Below are 21594 nucleotides of genomic sequence, written 5' to 3'. Positions count from 1 at the left end.
GAACGGATGCTAAAATGCAAAATAAAATGTGCCTCCCATAACCAGAGTTGTACGCCTCCCTTTTATTCTTCTGTGCCTATTCTGGGGAGGGTGCTAAGATGCACAGAACATGAAACTACCATCTGAACAACAACAACAAAAATTTTAAGTTCGGCCCAGTGGCATTTGGGACACTCCTATTGTACAATCAATCCTGCCCCTATCTGTTTCCAGAGCTCTTTCATCATCCCTAACAGAAAATTACATGGGAGTTTTCTGTAACTGCCTTACTTACAATGCTTAGCATGATATCCGCACAGTCCACGCAGGCTGCGACATGTCAGAGGCCCATTCCTTTTTAAGGCTGAATAATACTTCCTTGTGCACATACTGCTTAATCACCTGCGGATGGACATCTGCACCACCAATTTAAAAAACAAAAACAACAACAACAATAAAAACAACAAGGTGTTAAGTGTATTTAGCAGTGAGCTGACATGGGACAGAGAAGATAAAAGTCTTGGAGGCTGTCACTAACCTCTGCGTGTGATCCTAGCCCCCCGCACGAGACTCAAGTGTTTTTACTTGTAAAGAGGAAGTGAGTTAGACTAGTGTTCTCCAGAAATTTTTGGCTGTCCCCTGTAGTAAGAAGTAGATGTTTCATTCTGACTGACTTCACACATGCGCACAGACGTAACCGAAACTTAAGTTGCACAGTGTTGCGCGCCCCTCCCCCTGCCATGTGTAATCACTCTAGCATCTTCTATCGACTTTATTATTTCTCGGAAAGAGAAAGAGTTCCAATCACTAAACCGATTTCACCGCCACCACTGAGTAACAACTTAACACAGGAGATACTATTTTAGGTATTTTTTAACCTTCCAAATTGGTATCCCTTCGAATATGTTAATCAATAGTATGCCATCACTTTGTAAAGTATCAGTTTCATAAAAAGTGGAAAACTCTTTAGAGCACTTACTACAAAGAAGTTACTGTGATCCGTAGTCCCCCAAATGTTTGACCATGAAAATATTCACATACCATCAAAAGTAAAATCCCAACATCTACTGAGCACTGTTTTTTCAAGTCATTTGAGGATCTCTACACCCCACTGAGTTAACAATATTAACCACCTCCTAAGCCATTCCTACTTGCCAATGTTAGACACTGGACAATGTTTCCATAAAAGACAGTGACCATGAGGTGGAAAATCGCAATGGGAAAAGAAAAAGTGCCATCAAGCTGGCAAGGTCCCAACTCAACCATCTGCGGCCCATGGCTCACCTTCCCCTCAGATCTCTCACGTGGAAAAGAGCGGCAAAGTCTAGCTCACTTGGTTTGTGGTTGAATTAGAAGGAACCTGGCTCATAGTAGGTGCTCCTGACTCATAGTAGGTGCTCAGTCAGTGCTTATTTGTGGGCCTCTCACCCTAAATACAGAACAGTTTCAGTTTAGAAGACAGGAGGAAATCGATCTGAAGTCCTTACCATGCTAAAAGAGCCGACTGGCAGAGTTCACCTCTCAGAAGTCTAAGGCACTGGGTAGAAATAGATTTTTGTTTTACTCAACATCAAAGAGTTGTATTAGAGAAATTCAGATGGTTTCCCTGCAACTTTGACTTCACCAACCCCGATGACAGAACACACCACATCTAAGAGCTGAGGGCAAGAGGGGCAGTGTCAGAGGAGGGACTTCAAAGGGCTTTAGTAAGAATAAAATTCCATCGACATTAACGTGTGGTATGTGCAACTGTTCTTTCCTTCAAAGAGCTGGGGCGCTGCTGCTGAGTGAGGGGCCTTCCGTACTGAAGATGATGACTCCCAACACACACACACACACACACACACACACACACACACACACACACACACACACACACACACACACACACCCTCTGCAGCAGAATCCAGGGTCTGCAGCACCAGGAACATGGAAATTCTGACACAGAGGTGCTCCCTCTGTTGGCGGGTAGGAAAGACATCATTCTGAGGACTTTCTTGCTAGGGGATGAGCCTGCACAGGGCAATTCCCTGGGAAGGAAAAGCAAGACTGAGAACAGGGAGGAGCCAGCTTTGTTCTCATCAAAGAGGAAAGGGATGGTGGGGGGGGGGGAGAACTAATGAATTGCTGCCAAGAGATGTAAGCAGGATTAGGGGTCTCCTGGGGACAGAGCTCAAGTGAAACCTTGGCTTGGCCAGCCTAGGTTGGAGCTCTGGCCATTACCTTACAAGTGTCTGTCAGCAGCACAGCAGGCCTCAGAGGGAGGCTGCTCAGCAAAGGCACAGGAAGAGGCAGAGCTGGGCCACCCCAAGCCTGAGGCAGCTAACACACTTTAGTCCCTCCTAGGCAGCTGCAGAGTCCTATCCTGTGACAGTATCTGGTACCTTGGGGTCACCAACCTGGAAATAAGAACCTTCATGCAGAGGCAGCATGACAGGTCTCCTGGACTTCGGGAATAGCAGTGTCCAGGGAGTCAGGCTTCCTGCACCCACAAGGGCATAGCAGGGCTGGGAGGCAGAAACACCCACCTTGCCAAAATCACCCAAGCACCTCAGAAGAAAGAAATGTGGAGCCCAGCTCCTCCTTTCCCTCCAAATGCTACTGCCCAGGATACGTCCAGCTACGGCCATAATGTGTACTAGCCATTGTAAGAGTGGCCACCCACAGGTAAAGGTCCCCCAAAACCTCCACATAAACCTTTGCTTAAAAACCCAAGGAGAAGACAGAGAGCAACTTACAAAGGGCCCTGGCTTCCATGGCTCTTGAATCCAGCAGAGAACACAGATTATAAAGTATAAAAAGAAACTTGGTGACTCAAAACCATCCAATACATAGTAGAGGCAAAAACAAGACCGTGTGATTATTGAGGAAAGAGAAATCGTGTGTTGTTCCTCTAGGACCAAGCACACGAGCTAAGTGGCAGGCACGTTCACTTAATGTAACCCCCCGAAGTCCTCATGTGAGACAGACAGTCTTTCCACCACAGCAGCAATGACAAGAGGGAGGTTCAGAGAGCTGAGGTAATGAGCCCATAGTCACTTGATGGAGTGACCAAGCAAGGGTCACTTTCTGAGATGTACTAAGACAGCATCTGGACCAGGTATGCATACAGAGGCTGAGAGGGAGCCTGTTGAACTGCTACGCCAGTCTGCAGCAGGGCGCCCATCACCTGCTGACAAAGCAGCCAAGGCACCATGTTGACTGTCTGCAGGCCCAAGATGGAGCCCAGCTTCTAACTGATGGCCTACGAAGGGGCTGCACTGGGGAAGCCACTGTCACTCACCCCTTGACAGCCTGACATCCTGAGGTCATTTCCCTTTCCCAGCCCATGTTCCTTCCCAACTGGCTTCTTCCGCCTGAGGATGGCCCAGCAGCTGCAACCATCTGCAGACCAGCTTAGGCCCCCTCCACAGCAGGTGCAGGTGGGGATGAGGCTGGGCTTGGGGGCTGTGGGTGGAAATGACTTGCTGAGGGCAGGCCAGCACAGTCTCCCTTGGGCTCTGCAGCAAAGTGAAGAGAGGCAAAGCCCCTCTACGTGCCTCAGTTTCTCCAGCGGCTTTAAAGAAAAGGTAGGTGGTGGAGAGGAAAAACAAAAGGAAAAGGAAATGCTACTTTCCTCGTGGTCAAAAACAAAGTCCTTTTGCTCAAAAGCCTCACAAATGAAGAGGGAAGAGGGGGGGATGTTGAAGAGGAGGGCGGGGAGGAGAGGAGGGAGACAGAGGAGAGCAGGGGTAGGGTATAAAGCTACAAAGACATGGAGACTTCCTCGATGACCTGTTTTCCTGTTCACCTTTACGCCTCATGAGCACGGCCATCAGGGAGAGGGCCACTAAGTTCCTCGGAGGGACAGGGTGTGGGACGCAGCTGGCAAACAGACCTCTACCAGAACTTTCCATGTAAAGGTAAACGAACAACATGTCTCAACCTGGCCTGCTGTGATTAGCAACATGTTCTTCAAAAAAAAAAAAAAAAAGATATGATTAGAAGACATGTCTGGTGGCTTATGGATGCTTTCTCCAGATGACCTGAGGATCATCTTCAGTTGGCGAGGACTGTGGAATTCCTGATGCTTCGCAAAGTCTCGATGATGGTTTGATAAATAGTACAAGCAGGGCTTGGTGTTTGAAAAAAAACCAAAGGCTAAAGAATGTGATCAGAGGCTCTGGACAAAAGCCACTCGATCCGACAGGACGAGAAGACTGCTGTAAAGGGTGGGTGGTGTTCTCATTAATTCACTGGATAAACAATGGGGGGAAGGTCTGGATGATTTGATGGACAGCTTTTGGAAATGATCTCCTGCTTAGCAAAACACTGCAAAGATAATCTTATTCACACAGAAGCAAGTGTCACTAAACAAGGGAGGTAATTGCAGGGCAGGAGGAAAGGTTGGATGACACAGAACAAAGAGTCACTAGATCAGGTCCATTGTGGGCTAGAAAGTTGGACTTACTCCCAGGAGAAAACTTAACCCCTCACTTCTGAGGAGCAAGGGCAGGCCTGCTGGCCCTGCTGTTTGGTTTGCACTTCACAATGTAGGCTTTGGAGAGCTATAAACATCATGCCAAGGAAGTGCAGGCTACCCCACTGCACCTCACTGGCAGCGCAACAGATCTAAGATCTCAATCCGTAAGGGTATGAGTTCTCCAGGGATGGCAAGGCCCTTTGAATGATCCAGGCAGCTGTCTGGCTCTGACCAGCATCTGCCAGGGTCACTTCACCCCTTCTGCTCATTCATCTGCGCTTCAGCCCACGCATCCACCCAACTTTTGATATGTCTGTTAAGAGAGCATTCTTCTAAATCTGAGCCCAGAACTTTCTGTCTATAATTTGTACCTCTTGGATCCAAATTCCTCTTCACTGATGGTACAGGTTGCTGCTCTGCTCACCTTCTCTGATAGATTTCTGGCTGTCACAAAGGGTCTCCCAGTCAGAGGCAGTGCCTTCCTGTTACCTCAAAGGACCCCTCTCATGTGAACAGAGAGGTCTAGAGAGGTCTTTGATATTGGTGGTGGGAATGAGTGGTTAACACCGTTTATTAAAGTCACTGACTACACCTCACTACCATTGTGACTGACACAATCCACTGCTCCGTACAGTAGACAAATCCTTCGCCTAAGTTCCTCAAATCCCTTAAGCACCATGGATTCCACTGTCGCACGTAATTACACTGGTGTGTGTGTGTGTGTGTGTGTGTGTGTGATATATGAATGGCTAGGGGGTACTATAATTGACATCATACATCCTTCTCAGTCACTGTCCCATCTATTTTTTGAGACAGGGTCTCTCACTGAGTCTGGAGCTCACATGATTTGGCATGGCCTGTGAGTTCCAGGGATCCTCTAGTCTCTTCCTCCCTGGTGCTAGGATTACAGACATGTGATGCTACACATTTCTTTTTACATGAGTCACGGGGGAACCTAATTCAGGTCCCTCACGCTTGAGCAGAAAGTCCTTTACCCACTGAGTCACCTCCCCCACTCCACAATACACATTTACGTCTTCTGTGTGGCTGCGTGTGCCACATGGGGGGAGGTAAGGGGACAACTTTCAAAATCGGTCCTCTCCTTCCATCTTTATGCGGGCCCTGGCGACTGAACTTGATTCAGGCTTGTACAGCGAGGACCTCAGCAGCTGAACCATCTCACTGGCCCTCATCCCCCTTTTAAATCTCTGACATCCCTAACAGCTGATGTAACCAGAAGCCGGAGAAAGAGCAGGCGTGGGTGTGGCAGCGGCTTGGGGTTTTGGGTTGTTGGTTTGTATTTGTGAACCAATCATTTCTCATTTTACACGACGGCAACAACAAAGAAGCTACCGTCTTTCTTTGTACACCATTTGTTTCCGCGTCCTTCTAGCCCGATCCCTTTCCTTCCCTTGGAAGTGAAAGGCTTGACAACTGCACCAGGAAGTCAGCCCCATCTGCTGACTTGAAAAGCCTCAGGTGCTCAGATGTGTAAGCTGCCAGGCCCTCGGCTGGGCTGTCTGGAGAAGCAAATAGACTCTAAGCAAATATGAAAAGACTCCAGCCCCCCCTCCGGGCTCCATCCACACCTCAACTTTCTTCTCAGGAGGCATCAAAAGAACACTGCATCTTTGTTTTCCCTGGCTCAGGAGTTAGAGCAGCAGAGGCTCAGCAGCCTCCTAACACATCTGCTAAACACCAAGCAGACCCTGCAGGTCCCCAAGACTGCAGGGATGACAAAGTCACTCCAACCAGCCTGACTCTTGGGGACAGGGAGTTTTATCTAGTGCCTGAGTAAAACAGACACCCTCAGCCACACTGCTTACATATTCAACCTCCAGGTTTGAGCAGACAGAGCAGAATTCAGAGAGTATTCATGAGGTCCACCTAGAATCTAACTGCTCCACGATAACATGGGCTGTTTTCCAAGTAAATAAAACGATGCAGCACTGAATGAGAATTAAATGTACAACGCACAGCATACCCAAGGCAAAATGCTGAGGTCAAAAATATTCTATGAGCCTAGCTCACAAAACATAATGGGAGTCAACAGATAATGAGATTTGATATGAAAATAAAATTAGAGTCAACTAATGGATTTTAAAGTTCATACTGGGCAGCATAACTCTTACAAATAAGAGAGTGTTCCTATATTTGAAATGTTTTCCATTACCCACCCTCTCCAATCTTTCTGACAAGAAGAGACAAACCCCTGGCAGTACTGGCACAGAGAACTCAGCAGCCCCATCCAGTCTCTACTTCACGTTAACTTAGCACACTCGCCTAACCAATTAGCACAATGAGGCTTCGTGCTGATTTTCAATCTTTTAATATTCCTTTAAAATGACTCTAAGAAAGAAGTATCAGTTTACACATAACTTTCCAAATATGTCATACCTCACCCTTTAAAATAAAGTTTATACAAATATGTGTACTGACAACAAAGGTCATTTAACGATCTATTTATGATTTCCATCAGGTGTGATGCTTGCCATGAAATAAAAGTATAACGCTGCTGCCGGGAACCCAAGTCTTCTCACGTTCTCTATGCTCGACCAAACTGAAACACGAAATGGCGCGATGGTCTAACAATTAAACTCCCTTTAATGCAAGTGAAGACTGGTTTCGCTGTGGCCCTGTAGTTCTTCTACCACACAATGTTTTACAAAATCAGAAGGAAAGATGGTGTGTGTGTGTGTGTGTCTGTCTGTCTGTCTGTCTGTCTGTCTGTGTCTCTGTGTGTCATATCTGAGCAATGAAAAAGCTATTTTTGCTGTGCAAAGTCAGCATTTTGAGTGGAGGAATTAACACTGCAATGTTAACAAGCTTAACATTTTAAGGATTTACTAATCTCTTAATTGTCTAAAAGGATAAGTTTCCCAAGCACCTCAATAGCTTCCTCCTCCATTCCCTGGCTTTTCCCAAGGGACCATTACCAGTCTGAAGTCTTATCCCTGAAGCCAAGGCTGTCCACCTAATGGGCCCTCTGAGGGCTCCACCAAAACAAACAGATGGATGAACGCTGAGGTGGATATACAATGACCACACACTTAGCCAAAGAATTATAAAACATGTGAACACAGCAGCAGGAATGAGTCACTAAAACTCTGCTGAGTTAACATTTAAACAACCGTCTTCACAAGGACCTTAATATCAGAAAGGCCAAATGCTTGGAAGAGGCCACTAATGTCCTTCTTGTGGCTCCAAATTAAATTAAATTGCTACAGAGACAGAGACAGAGAGAGCTTGAGAGAGAGAACATACAGAGCATGCCTGAGGTTACACACACACACACACACACACACACACACACACACACACAGAGGTTGAGACAGGGTTTCTCTGTGTAACTGGCTATCCTGAAACTCACTTTGTAGACCAGGCTGGCCCCAATACGCTGCCACACCCACGCCCGCTCTTTCTCTGGCTTCTGGTTATATCAGCTGTTAGGGATATCAGAGATTTAAAAGGGGGATGAGGACCTGAGTTCAACTCCCAGGAGCCATACGGTAGAAAGAAAGAACTCCTGAAAGTTGTCTTTAGACCCCTACCTGCATGCACACCTATACACAAATGTGATGGAAGCTGGTGGGAACCCAGATTAGAATACTGCATCAGAAGGCACTCCGGCAGCATCTGTAAAAAGCATGTCTATCCTTTCACGAGAAAGGCCCCGTCTAGGAAGGGTGGCCATACATGCTAGATATTAAATCAGCCCCTGGGCTTTCCAGAATAAAAGTCAAGACATCCAAAACTAACAGCTCTCCCTCCTCTAAAGCCCATGCTTGACCTGACCTTGGCAAAGGTGTGGAGTCTGTATTGCAAGCTGATTTGGCCTCAGTTCCTGAACTCAGCCACGGGGACTGTACAAAGCACAGCTGAACACTACTTCACAATGAGACAGGGCCAAGAACGAAGGTTAAATGACCATGACACCCCTCTTGTGGCTCAGCAGACCCTACAAGGACTGGCAGTAAGAAGCCCTGATGATCAGCTCTCCAATGACACTGTGACAATGACATTGAAGTCCTCGGACAACTGCTTGGTCAGGCAAGGACTGTTGACCTTCTTGCAGCAAGAATGATTTGGGTATAAATTAATAGAACAAACAAACAAACTCAACTAGTCTATGTTTGGGGAGATGGTTTTTTGTTTTGGGGAGCTCCCATGTGCACCCATTCAGTTTCCGGTTTTGTTAACATCCTACGTTACTATGGCACATTCCTCACAACTAAGAAATCAATGTTGCTTTCTGCACAGTGACTGGTATTCACTTTTTTCTGTCTGTGTCCCTTTTCTATTCCAGGGTCATGTCTTCTATGTAGTCACCATGTCTCCCCAGCCTGCTCTAGTCTGCACAAGTTTCTCAGACATTCCTTGTTTCTGATGACCTCAGCAGCCATGAGGAGTGCCAACTCTATGTTCTGGAGATGACCCTGGTGGAGGACAAAACTGACGGTTGAGTTTTCCCTGTGGTTAAAAGAGCTTATGGCTTTCAGCAGGAAGACCACCATTTGGCTTGGAACTAACACATCCCCTCCACCCCCAAAGACCCACATGCTAAAGGGTTTGTCACTAGCTTCTAGGCTGGGAGACAGTGGGGGTGACTGGGGGGGCGGCATGATCTTGAAGGGAATTTTAGAACTCCAGGCCCATTCCTTCCTTCCCCCTTTCCCTCCCTCCCCACTCTGCTGCCCCACTGTCATGAGGAGCTTCCACTAAGACCCTGCCACAATGAATGTAAAGGCTTCCACTTTACTAAAGTAACAGAGCCAAGGGACTATGAACAGAAATTGTGAGCAAAACCATCTTTTTCTCCTTTAGTTGTTTACCACAGGTGCTGTCACAGAGGTCAGAGACTGGCTACACAACATAGCATCATAGTAAGTTTGCCTGCTATCTTCTACCACAGAAGAGGAGCTTAAAAATACTTATTATATCATATATCATACATACATACATATATGGGGTTTTGCCTATATGTATGTCTGTGCCACGTTTGTGTTCAGTACCCACAGAGGCTGGAGAGGACTTGGAGCTGCCATGTGGATGCTGGGAATTGAACCTGAATCCTCTGGATTATCAGCCAGTGCTCTTACCGTTGAGCCATCTCTCTAGCCCCAGATGAGGAGCTTTGATTGACAGGTAGCATTTGTCAAGTCTGCTCACTATAAACATCCTTTGGGATCCTTCTCTATAATCCACTCTTTGAAAGAAGTCCTTAGAAAGAACTATTCCCATCACTGACACGAGATTTTCCTCTATGGGAAATTTAGTTCATTTATTTCTATTAATCCAGGCTCATAGGTACTTGTTTTATATTTCACTTATAACATAATTAGCATCATTTAGTTCATTGTTCCAATTGTCCCAGTTGGTTCGCAGAAGCAGTTTTAGGATGGTACCAGTGTCCTGAAACTCCCCTACTGTTTTGCATTTTCAACACACCCATACTTCCTGCTTCTTCAGAATGCTACAAATTCTAATTTGTAGAAGTCCTAGGCCCTAGTACCTCAGAATGTGACTGCATTTCAGATTTGTCATTGGGGAAGCTAACGTCACACTGGAATAAGGTGGGCTCTTACTCGAATATGCTTAGTGTCCTCCTAAGAAGGACAAATTTAGAGAAAGTCATGAGAAGTGTAAGACAAGGTGAAGAATACCACAGCTAGTCAGGAAGCCACCAGAACCAAGGAAGAGGCTGGGCAGATCTTCTCCAACAGCTGGAAAAGAAACAAGCGCTGCTAACACCTCAGACTCCTGGCAGCTAGGACTGTGGGACAACACGTTTACGCTGTTTACTCACTCAATTGTGGTACTCTGGCATGATGGCATACGTAAACTAATACAAAGGTTAACGTCACCTAACTCTCTGCATTTAAGGTAAAAACAGTATTTAGTATGAAAAAGAAAGAGGGTGTGGAGGAACATTTCAACAAAATCTTGGAAAACAGGAGCAAGTTGACATAATGCAATGTTTGGAGTTACACTTGGATGTGAACAAGGCTTGGCCAGTGTTTTCAGATGCCTTGATTCCTCACAGGGCTCCCAGCCACCTGCAGCACAGTCCACCGCTGCTGCCAAGCACACCTGCGAGCCTTCCTGAATAATCACCATCTTCCCAGCATGCCAAGCACTTCCCAGGTGCCCTTCACAGTGGCTCCGCACGGGGCTGACAAGGATCCCTTAAGTCATGGTTAATTCAGCATTGAGGAATCTGTTTATGACTGGCCGTTCCACTTCCATCTTCCTAGAGTCACCTCAACAGGTGGCCTGGTGCGTAGAAAGTCCTTGCCAACTACCAGGCATGGTGTAGCCTCAGTGTGATTTCACGCAATGTAGGCTCCTCGAGCAAACTCTTCAAGGGCATGCAGAGAGCAAGGCACTCTCTGGAGTCACAATATGGAAGAGACAGGCTGGAATGTCACCTGTCACCTCACTCCACGTCCAGTGACCTTGATGGACTTGAAATCTAAGCACTTGCATGGGTGACTAACGAAAAGCCACCATGCCCTCCACCCTCAGTTAACTGAGAGAAACGGAAGTTATTTTTACTATAAAAACTCTGGTTCATCTGCATTTTTATACCCATATTAAAACTCAAGGGAAGCCATTAGGCTATGCCCAGCTAACAGCACCTCTGGCCAGAGTATATTCCACTTGCAAACCCCAGAGCTCTGTTATAATCCTTCAAATTATTAAATAATTGCAGTGCTTCCCTTGGGGTCACATTTGGCAACAAGACACTGGCCTAAATGAACCATTGACACGACCCAGTGAATAACACTTACATTTTTAACTTGCTAGAAGCAAGCGTGTGTGACATACTTCTAGGGTAGAAACTAGAGAAACAAGTGGCGTGGGGGTCAGAAACTGGGAATATGGAAAATATCTCAACCAGGATCCCCACCAACCCCATAAAGGAGCAATTCTACTCCGATCCCAGTTTCCATTTCAGGAGTGGTTACAATCACTCACAGAAAGTCAAGCATACGGCTCTGTCCTGGACATTTCTACAATGCAGGCTAGGCTGCTCTGGAAAATCCCATTTTTTCCTCCTACAGCTATATGACCTCAAGTTGTCATTTCAAATAAAGTATGCTTCCACTGATTTTTATGAACACAGACAAAAGCTGCTACAACCTTGGTCTACCCCCCCCCCACCTCCAAAGCCCCTAAAAAATACCCTTGTGAACCAACAGTAGTTGCTATGGAGGATTATTTGTTTCTAAGGCAACAGCGTATATCTAAGTACTAATGGCCTGTCCTTTTGCCAGGCAACAAACAGCCTTGTGATGCAAGTGCACCTGTCTCAGCTACACGTTACTATGGAGACACTCCAGTTGCTATGGCTACCATCACGCTAATCGCCTAGCAAAGGCAGACATACAGCAGTCTTCTCATAGAGCCCAGCTGCTTCTCCCGTCTCTTGCCGGAGACGGATTGTCTAGGCCCTGTGATGGAATGCACTAGAACTTCATTAATGCCACGTCAGAGGCTCACTTTGTGCGCCCTCCTTCCGAACAAACATCAGAACAGCAAAATCTGCAAGTGGACTGTAAAATTCCCCGGCTTCAGGCATCGGGCCATCCCCAATTAACACACATGTCTACTCCAGGGGCAATTTCTTTAAACTGGAGAGTTACAAAAGAAACGTTGCTACATGTCTTTTAGAATTTCTCGGTAGGGGACGGGAAAGATGGATCGGTGATGAAGAGCGCTGGCTGCTCTTCCAGAGGACCCAGGTTCAATTCCCAGCACTGACATGTGGCTCAAGCCATCTGCAGTGCCAGTTCCAGAGGATGTGACACCCTCTTCCAGCCCCCAGACACCAAGCATGCAAGTGCTACACAGACATAAAGGCAAACAAAACACCGGTACACATAAATCAACAAGATAATTTTCAAAAACTTTCTTGGTAGGATTAATGACATATACCATGAGTAGGTAAGACTCCACACTTTGAAATCTGGCCCTTTGTTCTATATGGCCCTTTCTTCTGATTTTGTACTACAGTGCTTTTCAAACAGAGGCGATCTACTTAACCCCACTCCACGCCCTCCCTCCACCCCCACCCCATCCCCCACCATTATATATTTGTGAAAATGTATCCGTGACCTCAATCTCCTGACAAACAGACATGTGAGGAAGAAAAACGGCCACTGTTCTCAAGGCAAACACTTAGTAACCACAACAAACCCATCACTCAGGAGCCTGTCTCCATGGAAACGGGATGACAACAAGCCAGTGAGCCTTCTCTCAACATCTGTACAGTCAGGCTAGGGGAAGGTGGAATCACCTGTTTGCCTTGCCACTCTTACCCAACAAAATGTGACACACGGAGATATGGAAGCTGTCAACTTTTCTCTGTAAATGTTTCTACCTAGGAAGACAGTATTTTACCTACCGGGAAGACTTCTGGAGACACACTCCCCTGGAGCAGCAGAAATGGTAAGGTTCCCAGGAAATACATCAATGGATGCCTCCTAATCATGCTTATTTTTTTCCTCATTTATCTGCAGTTATTTTTGAAAATCTCATACAGGCTACTAAATTAGTTTTAGAGCCTGACTCTTCTAGAATAACACAATTCCAGGAGACTTAAAAAAAAATCTGAGAGTTCCATTTACTTACCTTTGATAAGCCTGAGGGGTGGGTGGTGGGTGGTAAGGTGTCTTTTTCAAAGCCTGAATTAGATTTTGTCTATACTCTGGGTCTATGCACCACAATGACCCTTTCCCAATACTCTGCAAAGAAAAATGAAAAAGAAAATGTATTAATACAGTATTATTAATTATATTAATACAGTACCACGTATTTTGTAGGAGGCAAATACATAGCTTACCGTAGTTACTCTTGAAAGCCTGTTATTTGGTAACGGTTTCTCAGACTTGAATGGTGTCCTGACAACAGGACACCATAAAATGCTTGTCGCTCTCTTTGCACTAAGTCAGACAAATCAGATGAAGGGGTTGCTACCAGATCATGCTGACACAATAACACAATGCTCATATCTGAACTGCCCGAATACAAGAATCCCTTATTCTCAGTCTGAATTTGGAAGGAAATACATATTTTCTTCCAAAAATCTATAATTTGGCTGGCATTCATGCTAAGAGTACTGACACAACCTCAACGCTCCATTTCTGCTCTAAAAGTCCCAGTTGTTTTAAACCACATTACACCGGCACGATCTTACAGAAATGGAAAAGTAATCCACTCATTGTTTTTGTCGTACCCCCCCCCAACTTGCTCACAAAAGAACATTTATGTTTGGAATGGAATTTATAATTGCCTTCCTCCAAGAAACAAAAGACTTCAGGCAACAATAGCAAACCTAAGCCAGAATCCAATGTATTTTTTTGTTTGTTTGTTTTTATTTGGGGGGGAGGAAGTGGGGGTCAGCTCTGGTCCCTAGGAATCTTTAGAAGAGGTTACACTTTAAAGTGTAAATTGGCTAAAACTGTCCCCTGGGGGTGGGGGTGAGCTTCCTCTGAAGACCACTTTTGGGCTGGCTAGAGGCCACTAGTCACAGAGCAGCACACTGCTTTAAAACAGGGGGAGGGGGCGCAGCGGGAGCCCTAAGCAGCACCGGAATAGTAGCTTTCACGTGGGTCAGTGTAGCCAAAGGATCTGATAAGGTCATTTGTAAATATTTACTGATTTGGAAAGGAGAGAAGCTAAATTACCTAGTCCCACACTCACCCAACCCCCACTCCCTAGCAGTTTCCCTCATTCTCCTCCATAACTGTTCTCCAGGAAGCTTGGTGGTGTTTAGAAAAACAAACAAGAAAATCTTTTAACTAACACAGGGAGGAAAGTACAAGAAAATCCTACCAAAGGGCCACTAAAGTTAAACCATTTCAAAACTCTTTGAAGAATTTTTTAAAAATTATTTCAGTTATCACTTCACCAAATAGCTCTCTTTTAACTCATTCACGGCATGAGGTAAAATAATTCTCAAGTCTCAGGACCAGCAGTGCAACCAGAATGAACAGTTTCTGATGCACTGTGGACAGGCAGGTCCTACAAAGCCAGAGTCAAAGGCCATAGGAACCATTCCAGGCACCCAGTCCCAGAGCATTTATGCTAAACACACGCACGCACGCACACACACGTGGAGTGTAATCACCTGGTTCAATTTATACAACCTTTCCATGCTCACATTTTAAAGGCTGGCATAGTCTGAAGGGCTTGACCCAGCAAGTAGAGCAGGCCCTGAATCCTCCATCTCTCCCTTGGAAAAAGCTACCTGCTGTACCTTAAAGAAAGCCACAAGGTGTGCAGTAGGCAGGTGTGGAGAGTTATCAAACTCTCCTGAAGTAAAAGAAGCCACCAAAGCAAGCTAGTTCTTTAGTAGTGGGAAGACTCCTGACCCTCTCTGTCAAAGGCTCCCAGTTGAGTCCCTTGGTCAGGGGGCCAGCATAGCTACAGGGAAGGCCATAACCAGCATGCAATAGAAACACTTCTGCAAGGAGATGGTCCCAGCAGCAGGAGCCTAAGGGCCCTTGTTTTCATCAAGATGGCTTTCAATGCAGGGCCGTTAAATCTTTTACCTGAAAACACCCACAAAGAAGCAATCAGGGCCTAGCCAGGCTTCTGGGGTAAGCAAGTATAAGCCAGGAATGTGGTTCTCCCAATCCCAACTCAAGTATCCTGTTTACGATGCTGCGATGCTATTTAAAGATTAGATGGAATACACCCCAGATTTGTGCAGAACAGTCCCCCAGTAAGTGATCCGGTTCCTGAGAGGAAGGTTGAAAAAACCAGTCTGGGCAGTCTGCAGCCGCATAACCACTCCTGTGTGGCCATGGGTGAAAAGTTGAAGCTCCCTCACTGGTGAGAGACAGGCAAACTCAGGGATGGTATGACATAAAACCCAAACACAGGGGCCATGCCTGCAGGTACCCGAGAAATAAGTGACAGGTTAAGGTACTGAAGAGATCGTAACAAAGAGAACATGCCTGAATAGACATGTTCCATTACATTAAACCTCATGGTTCTTTTAGTTCACCAGCAACATGGTAGGGGTTCTTGAAAACTGAAGGGTTTAAATGGCCGCCTCCTCCCTCACATGTGCTGTGGTCTTGGCTGAAGAGTATGGTGATAAGATTCTTACTATTCTAACCCCTTTCACCACTATTATCTACCTCCCAGGCACCACACACACCAAGCTCTGGCCACTGTAACTTCTTTATTCAGGAAGCCAACACCACTGACAACCACTAGCTTATAGAACCTTCCTTTTGCAAAAAGGATCACGATCACCAAACTGACGTTTCCAAATTTATAGGCAGTCCATGTACCAGCACTCATTAGCAATCTCAGGCCTTGGCTCCTAAGAGATCCTAAGGCACCTTTGGACTCCACTGAGGTCTTGGTTTTTAGGGGATCATGCCACTGTTTCTCTGAACACACAGGCAGTGACGGAAAGGTAGCAAATTACACTGAGAACTGCAATCATTCTAAAGAACTCAATGCAATGCTTCACTGGAATGAATCCATGGGGCGGGGGGGGGGGGCTGTCAAGGCCTCTGATGGCTTTAGGGTAAAGCATCAAGCACAGACCTTGGGGTTCGGGACAGCAGGAAAGGCCAGCGCACCTCATTTCCAAATCTTTGGTTTCATGTGGCGACTCATGTGGCTTAGTTAAAAAAATCTTGAATGGAAATGTACAGGGGATAATGCCCTCAAGTTTTGAAGGCCGGGAAAAATTATACTGACTGCCTCATACAGAAGGGGGTGTGATTTGATTATAGTTGTGTAATAAGTCAGAGCACTTATGGAAATCTCTGTGTGTCGTCTGAAGACAAGAAAGCAGACCTTTTTAATGGAAATAACTGCGAGGGTAGTGCACCATTAAATGTTAAGGAATTCAAAACAATAAAACATATCACTTAGAGGTGCATGTTCATTATATATACACATGTATGTATATGCATTATATGATTGTGTACATACACATGCACACATCATACCCACCACAGAGAAAACTAATGTACAAACAGAGTGAGAAAAATTAATGAAAAATGAGATCAAGGTTTTATATCGTTTTAATTAAAAAGTACCTGAGGAGTCACCGACAACTCCATTGATGATGATGATGATGATGATAATAAATCAACATACAAGAGAAGACTGTTTGGGGGGACACAAATGAAATTTCCCAGGAACACGTCTGTTCTCCCCCAAACTTCTGGACAGGTGTGGGTGAGGGAACCTTCTGTGCAGGCTCATTATCAGCACACACCCCACAGCTCTGCAAAGGCACTTAGCAGTCAGCCTGACAGCCATCTTTGCAGGGTCAAATTCCTTTGCTGGATAGAGAACTGCTGAGCAAAGGCATAATATTTGAGGGGGAGGGAGGGGACGGGAGGGAGGGAGAGAGGGAGGGAGGGAGGGAGGGAGGGAGGGAGGGAGGGAGGGAGGGAGGGAGGGAGGGAGGGAGGGAGGGAGGGAGCGAAGAGAAGAGACCAGGTCTCCTGCTCCGTTACTGTCTACCTCACTACCCTAAGACAGAGTGTCCAGGCTAGCAGTTGGTCAGCAAGCCCCAGGTCTGCCGTCCTCATTCTCACAGAGCTGGGGGCTCACTGCTGGGCTTGGGGAGCGTGGCCATAGAGACCCTGTTTTCTAAATGACAGAGAACTGGGTGTGTTCTCTCAGCGACCTGGAACACTTTTTTGATGTTTCTCACAAGCCAATTCTGGGGCTATTTCCAGCATTACCCTCATTAATGACCGATCAACCAGCATTCATTTCTTCCTTCCTTCCTTCCTTCCTTCCTTCCTTCCTTCCTTCCTTCCTTCCTTCCTTCCTTCCCTCCCTATTTAGCTACTTGCCAGTCACTGTGGAGATTTCAGAAATAAAAGCAACACAAATAGGTTGCTGCCTTCATGAAGCTTATATTCATTTCAGAGAGGAAAAATATAAGTGGTGTAAAAATGAGCAGCCCAGCTGGGAAGGATACAGGCGAGGAGGAACTGCTGTGTGAGGGGGATATGTGTGGTTTGGAGGTGGCCAGGAGTCTTGCACAGGAAAGTGTCGATCAGATCCAGTATCCGGGTATGATGACCACGGTCATGTAAGGGCAGAAGAGAAGGAGTGGGGGGAGTAGGGGAGGAAGAGGAGGGGGGGTAGAAGGGGGAGGAGTAGAGGGAGGAGTAGAGGGAGGAGGAAGAGCAGGAGGAGGGGGAAGAAAGGATGCAGCTTCAGAATTTATTTTGGAGAACTAGATGAATATGAGAGTGGATACAAAATGCCAGGGATAGAAAAACAGTGGCTTGTCATAACTAACCAGAGGTGGGAAAAACCCAACACACCGTTGAAAAACATAACCTTTGTCCCTGTCTATTAATAAATGTACTGGTTATGGTATTTGTAAGAATTTACTGGGGATAGGAATGTAGCTCAGTTGGCTCAGAAATTCACTAAGTTCTGCGTTCAAAACCAGGTGTGGTGCTGGACACCTGAGCTCCCAGCACTGGGAGGTAGAGACAGGACACCAAGAGCTCAAGGTCTCCCTTTGATACAGAGTTGGAGACCAGTGTAAGCTACAAAAGGCCGTCTCACAAAAAAATTTTAAAAAAGAAGGCGGGGTGAGGGGTGAGGGAAGAGCCCTCGGGAACACAAACTCAGGTGACCTATCATCTTTCTGTTGTACCCTCACTGGCCCAGAGTCTGTAGCAGAAGCCATGGGCACAGGAGGCAGGTCTGAAGTAGTGTATAGTGTCTACTGACTCCTCTGCAACAGGGTTAGGTAAACTTTCTTTAAGGGCCAGAGGGAATCTCTCCATCTTTGAAGTCCATGGTCTCTGTTGATGACAACGCAGCTCCACCCTGGCAACCGTGACAAAACAAAAGCAAGCAGAGATGTAACCATGAGTGTGGCTGTGCTTCAAGGAGGCTTTGTGTGAAAAGCCACAGCGCACAGCTGACTGCCCACTGCCCTAGAGACCCACACTTGCATTCAGGGTCAGCTCAAAAGCTCTACGACTCCGGGAACAGAAGGGCAGAGGGGCCCGGGGAAGGGGGCTTCTGAGGTTAAGAGACTTGGGCTGCCCTTCTGGATGGGGGGGGGGGGCAATCAACAGGGATCTAAGTCAGGTGCTCCCAGACAGGGAGCACTAGAAGGGAGGAGGCAGAGGGGAGGTGTACAGACACACACTGGAAGTCATGTCCATCGGCGATGATGCCAGGCACCGTTAGTGGGGCTGTGCCTTGCTGCACTGGATACCTGTGTAGTGCACTCTCCACTCCTGATCAAACTACATTCCCACAGGGCCTGTCATCCTGGCCTTTGTGTTTGTGTTACACATAGGGCCACCAATGGCAATGACTTTTCTGGTCCATGGATCTGTAAAGTTAGTGAGAAGCACATCACTCAGTAGTGTTTCCAAGGGTAGCCTTTGAGCTTGGTTGTCATGGAAGCTAGAGTCCTAAAGATTGGAGTCCAAGTTTTATTTCAACTTCTCAGCTGTGTGACTCTGGGCAAGATACTTAACTGCTCTGAGCTTCAATTTCCTGGTCTACAAATGGGAGTGCTATAACAACATCTGTTTCTTGGGACTGCGGTTAAGGATGAACGAGACAATACTGGGCTTGGCACATAGCAACAGCACAACAATTACCAGCTCCTGTTGCTATGAAGGCGATGCAAATCTACATAGCCTTGTCAACCCTGTGCTCCAAAACAGTTACTGCCCAAAAGGAGCAGGAGCAGGTAATTGTTCAAACCGCTCTCTCTCTCTCTGTCTCTCTCTCTGTCTCTGTCTCTGTCTCTGTCTCTCTCTCTCTCTCTCTCTCTGTGTGTGTGTGTGAGCTGGCTAAATGGTTAAGCACTCACTGCACAAACATAAGGAGTGAGAATCTGAATTTCCTAAATGTCCACAAATGTGGGGTAGGCATGAGGGTTTGTCTATCTATAACTCCAGTCTCAGAAGGCAGACACGAGGGTAAGTTGGCTAGGAACAGTCGCCAAGTAGCCATACTGGTGAGCACTGGGCTTAATTGAGACCTTGCCTCAATGAATAAAATGCAAAAGCACCCATGAATGATTCCCAATGTCAATGCTGGGCCCCTGCACGCATACATTCCACACACATTTGCCCGTACATATACAAACATGCATACATGCATCCACACATACATAACACACATCTACGTATACAAGTAAAATGAAGCATAATTGCACATAGCTTTTGTCCAAAGTTACTCTCCTGGCAGAAGCATTATGCATAAGGTGCATGGAGATGGGAAATGAATGGGTTGAAGCAGAACAAAAGTAAAGGCAGCCAGTCTCAGTCAAGACAGTCAGGAGCTCTGAGTTCTTCAAAGAACTCAAGCTCTGTCTTCATGCACTCAGGGCCCGGTGACCATGCAGGAGCTCTGGGCTTCCTGTCAGAGGTCTCTGCTCCCAAGAGCAGCCATGCAGTCCCTCCTGGACAGGGTAAGGAGAAGCCTGGCTCAGAGGATAAAGCAGAGGGCCAAGGTGGGAGGGCCTGCAGAGCCGGGGTTAGGATAGAGGTGGATAGTTCTGGGCCTCTGTGCTCTATCTAAGAAGGTGTTCTTAGACTCAAGCTGGAAACCACAAAGTTCACTCAGGTATCTAGAGGGGCCTTGGCTGACATTTTTATCATGTTGCCACACTTTACAACATGTACAAACTTTGCCCAGGTTAAGAGAGGCTGAAGGTCTTTTGGATTGGTCCAGCTCATTTTACTCTGGAAGCTAACTAACCTCTGGAGACCAGGGGGTTACAACACAGCTTCCTATATACTCAGCCTGGTTCCCTGCCTCTCCCCAACGCCTGGTTCCTCCTCATATACAGTTCAGTTCAACCTCCGCTCCTCAAGTCCAAACTGCCCGGCAGCTGGGGAAGGGGAAGAGGTCAGTAGGTAGAAGTAGCACCTCAGAACCCAGGTCCCAGAATAACTCAAGCTTGCCACTGAATCTGGGTTTACTGAACGACATCCCCATCAAACACACTTTCACGGTCTGGGCAAAGTGTGTTTCCTGGGCTCCTTTGAAGAAGGCAACTTCGCATCATTTGTACAGAACAATACGGTAAGAGATGCTGGGCAAGGTGGAGACCCTGAGGAGGAATCCATTTTCCTGGTGCAGGACCTCTAGAGGAAGGCGGGTAATAAACTATAAAGGATAACCTATGCTGGCTAAAGGAGGCCACAGGACCATCAAGCAGTGAAAAGATGGGGCCTGAGGGAGGAAAACCTTAAAACTGCAGAGAGCAAGCATGAACACACTCAGCTCACACCTCCAGTAAAATGTTGGCTACCTGTAGCCCCTGCCACCAGGACACTGAAGCCCCCTGCTATCTCTCTACAGCATGAAGTGTAGCTCCAAGGTCGCTACAAACTTCCAAGAGGGTGGGGGCAACCACCTCATGCCTAGGTGTCCATAAGGGGGTGGGGCCAAGGGTGAGGTCAGAGCTTCTCTGAAGAACATTCTAGAAAGGAGGCTCCCAACAGTATCAGAATACACCTGTATGGTTCCTGTCCATGCTACTAAGATGCTGTGCTCCTCAGTAGAGGTTAGGGAACACCATTTGTCCTCTTGGATGACATTTCTTCTTCACCTGCATCTCAGAGATAGTCTCCCTGATCCTAAATGTGATGAAGGCATACCCAGTGCACCTGGGACCACACCCAGCCCACCCAAAGCAGCAAATCCATTTAATGTCTCTAGTGACAGTGGAAGTTACATAAAACTGGGGTAGGGGGTAGGGACAGAACGAAGAAAGGTCATTCTAACAAATGACCACAATGTCTAGATGTGGGCCTCAAGAGACATGGGGGGGAGGACCAAGATAAAACACTCAGCACGGGACAGACTCCCAGGAGCACTTGCGGTTGGTCTATCTACAGTTCTATTGGTTGCAGTCTAAAGACACTGGAGAAAGCTTTTACAGTTCAAAACCACTGGGAAAAATCAACTAGGAAATCAGCCAAGGACATGAAAGAGGGAAGCAGGAGGGAGGAGAAACAATGGCCGCAGAGAATTTTCTTCTCTAGAAGTCCGTACCCTTCCTGTAACAAACAGGCAGTTATTCTAGAAGCAAAAAGGAAACATTCCAGCTGGGCATAGTGGATCACACCTTTAATCACAGAAGCAGGTAAAACTCCCTGAGTTCGAGACTG

The 21594-nt window shown here is 46.6% G+C and overlaps 1 protein-coding gene and 1 long non-coding RNA gene across 11 annotated transcripts in view; one reads left to right on the top strand and one right to left on the bottom strand.

The window, feature by feature from the left end:
• The window catches only part of Foxn3 (forkhead box N3), a 369915-nt gene that overhangs the window by 136372 nt on the left and 211949 nt on the right, over positions 1-21594 (bottom strand). For all 6 annotated transcript variants that reach the window (XM_040742642.1, XM_013112178.3, XM_021226213.2 and 3 more), the window contains one exon: positions 13076-13188. In XM_040742642.1, the coding sequence (XP_040598576.1) occupies positions 13076-13188 (113 nt within the window). The remainder of the gene's footprint in view (positions 1-13075; positions 13189-21594) is intronic.
• Positions 12583-21594, top strand: part of LOC110340622 — a 28749-nt gene continuing 19737 nt past the window's right edge. For 3 of the 5 annotated variants that reach the window (XR_005876186.1, XR_005876187.1, XR_005876185.1), the window contains exon 1: positions 12586-12892. This is a non-coding gene — a long non-coding RNA (uncharacterized LOC110340622). Of the gene's footprint in view, positions 12893-21594 lie in introns of all 5 variants that reach the window. The other 2 variants (XR_002382419.2, XR_005876188.1) reach the window with 2 other exon arrangements.

Source organism: Mesocricetus auratus, unplaced genomic scaffold (assembly GCF_017639785.1).
Source record: "Mesocricetus auratus isolate SY011 unplaced genomic scaffold, BCM_Maur_2.0 Super-Scaffold_15014, whole genome shotgun sequence".
Taxonomy (NCBI): domain Eukaryota; kingdom Metazoa; phylum Chordata; class Mammalia; order Rodentia; family Cricetidae; genus Mesocricetus; species Mesocricetus auratus.
The sequence above is the reverse complement of the archived record's forward strand: the minus strand, read 5'-3'. Positions and strand labels throughout refer to the sequence as shown.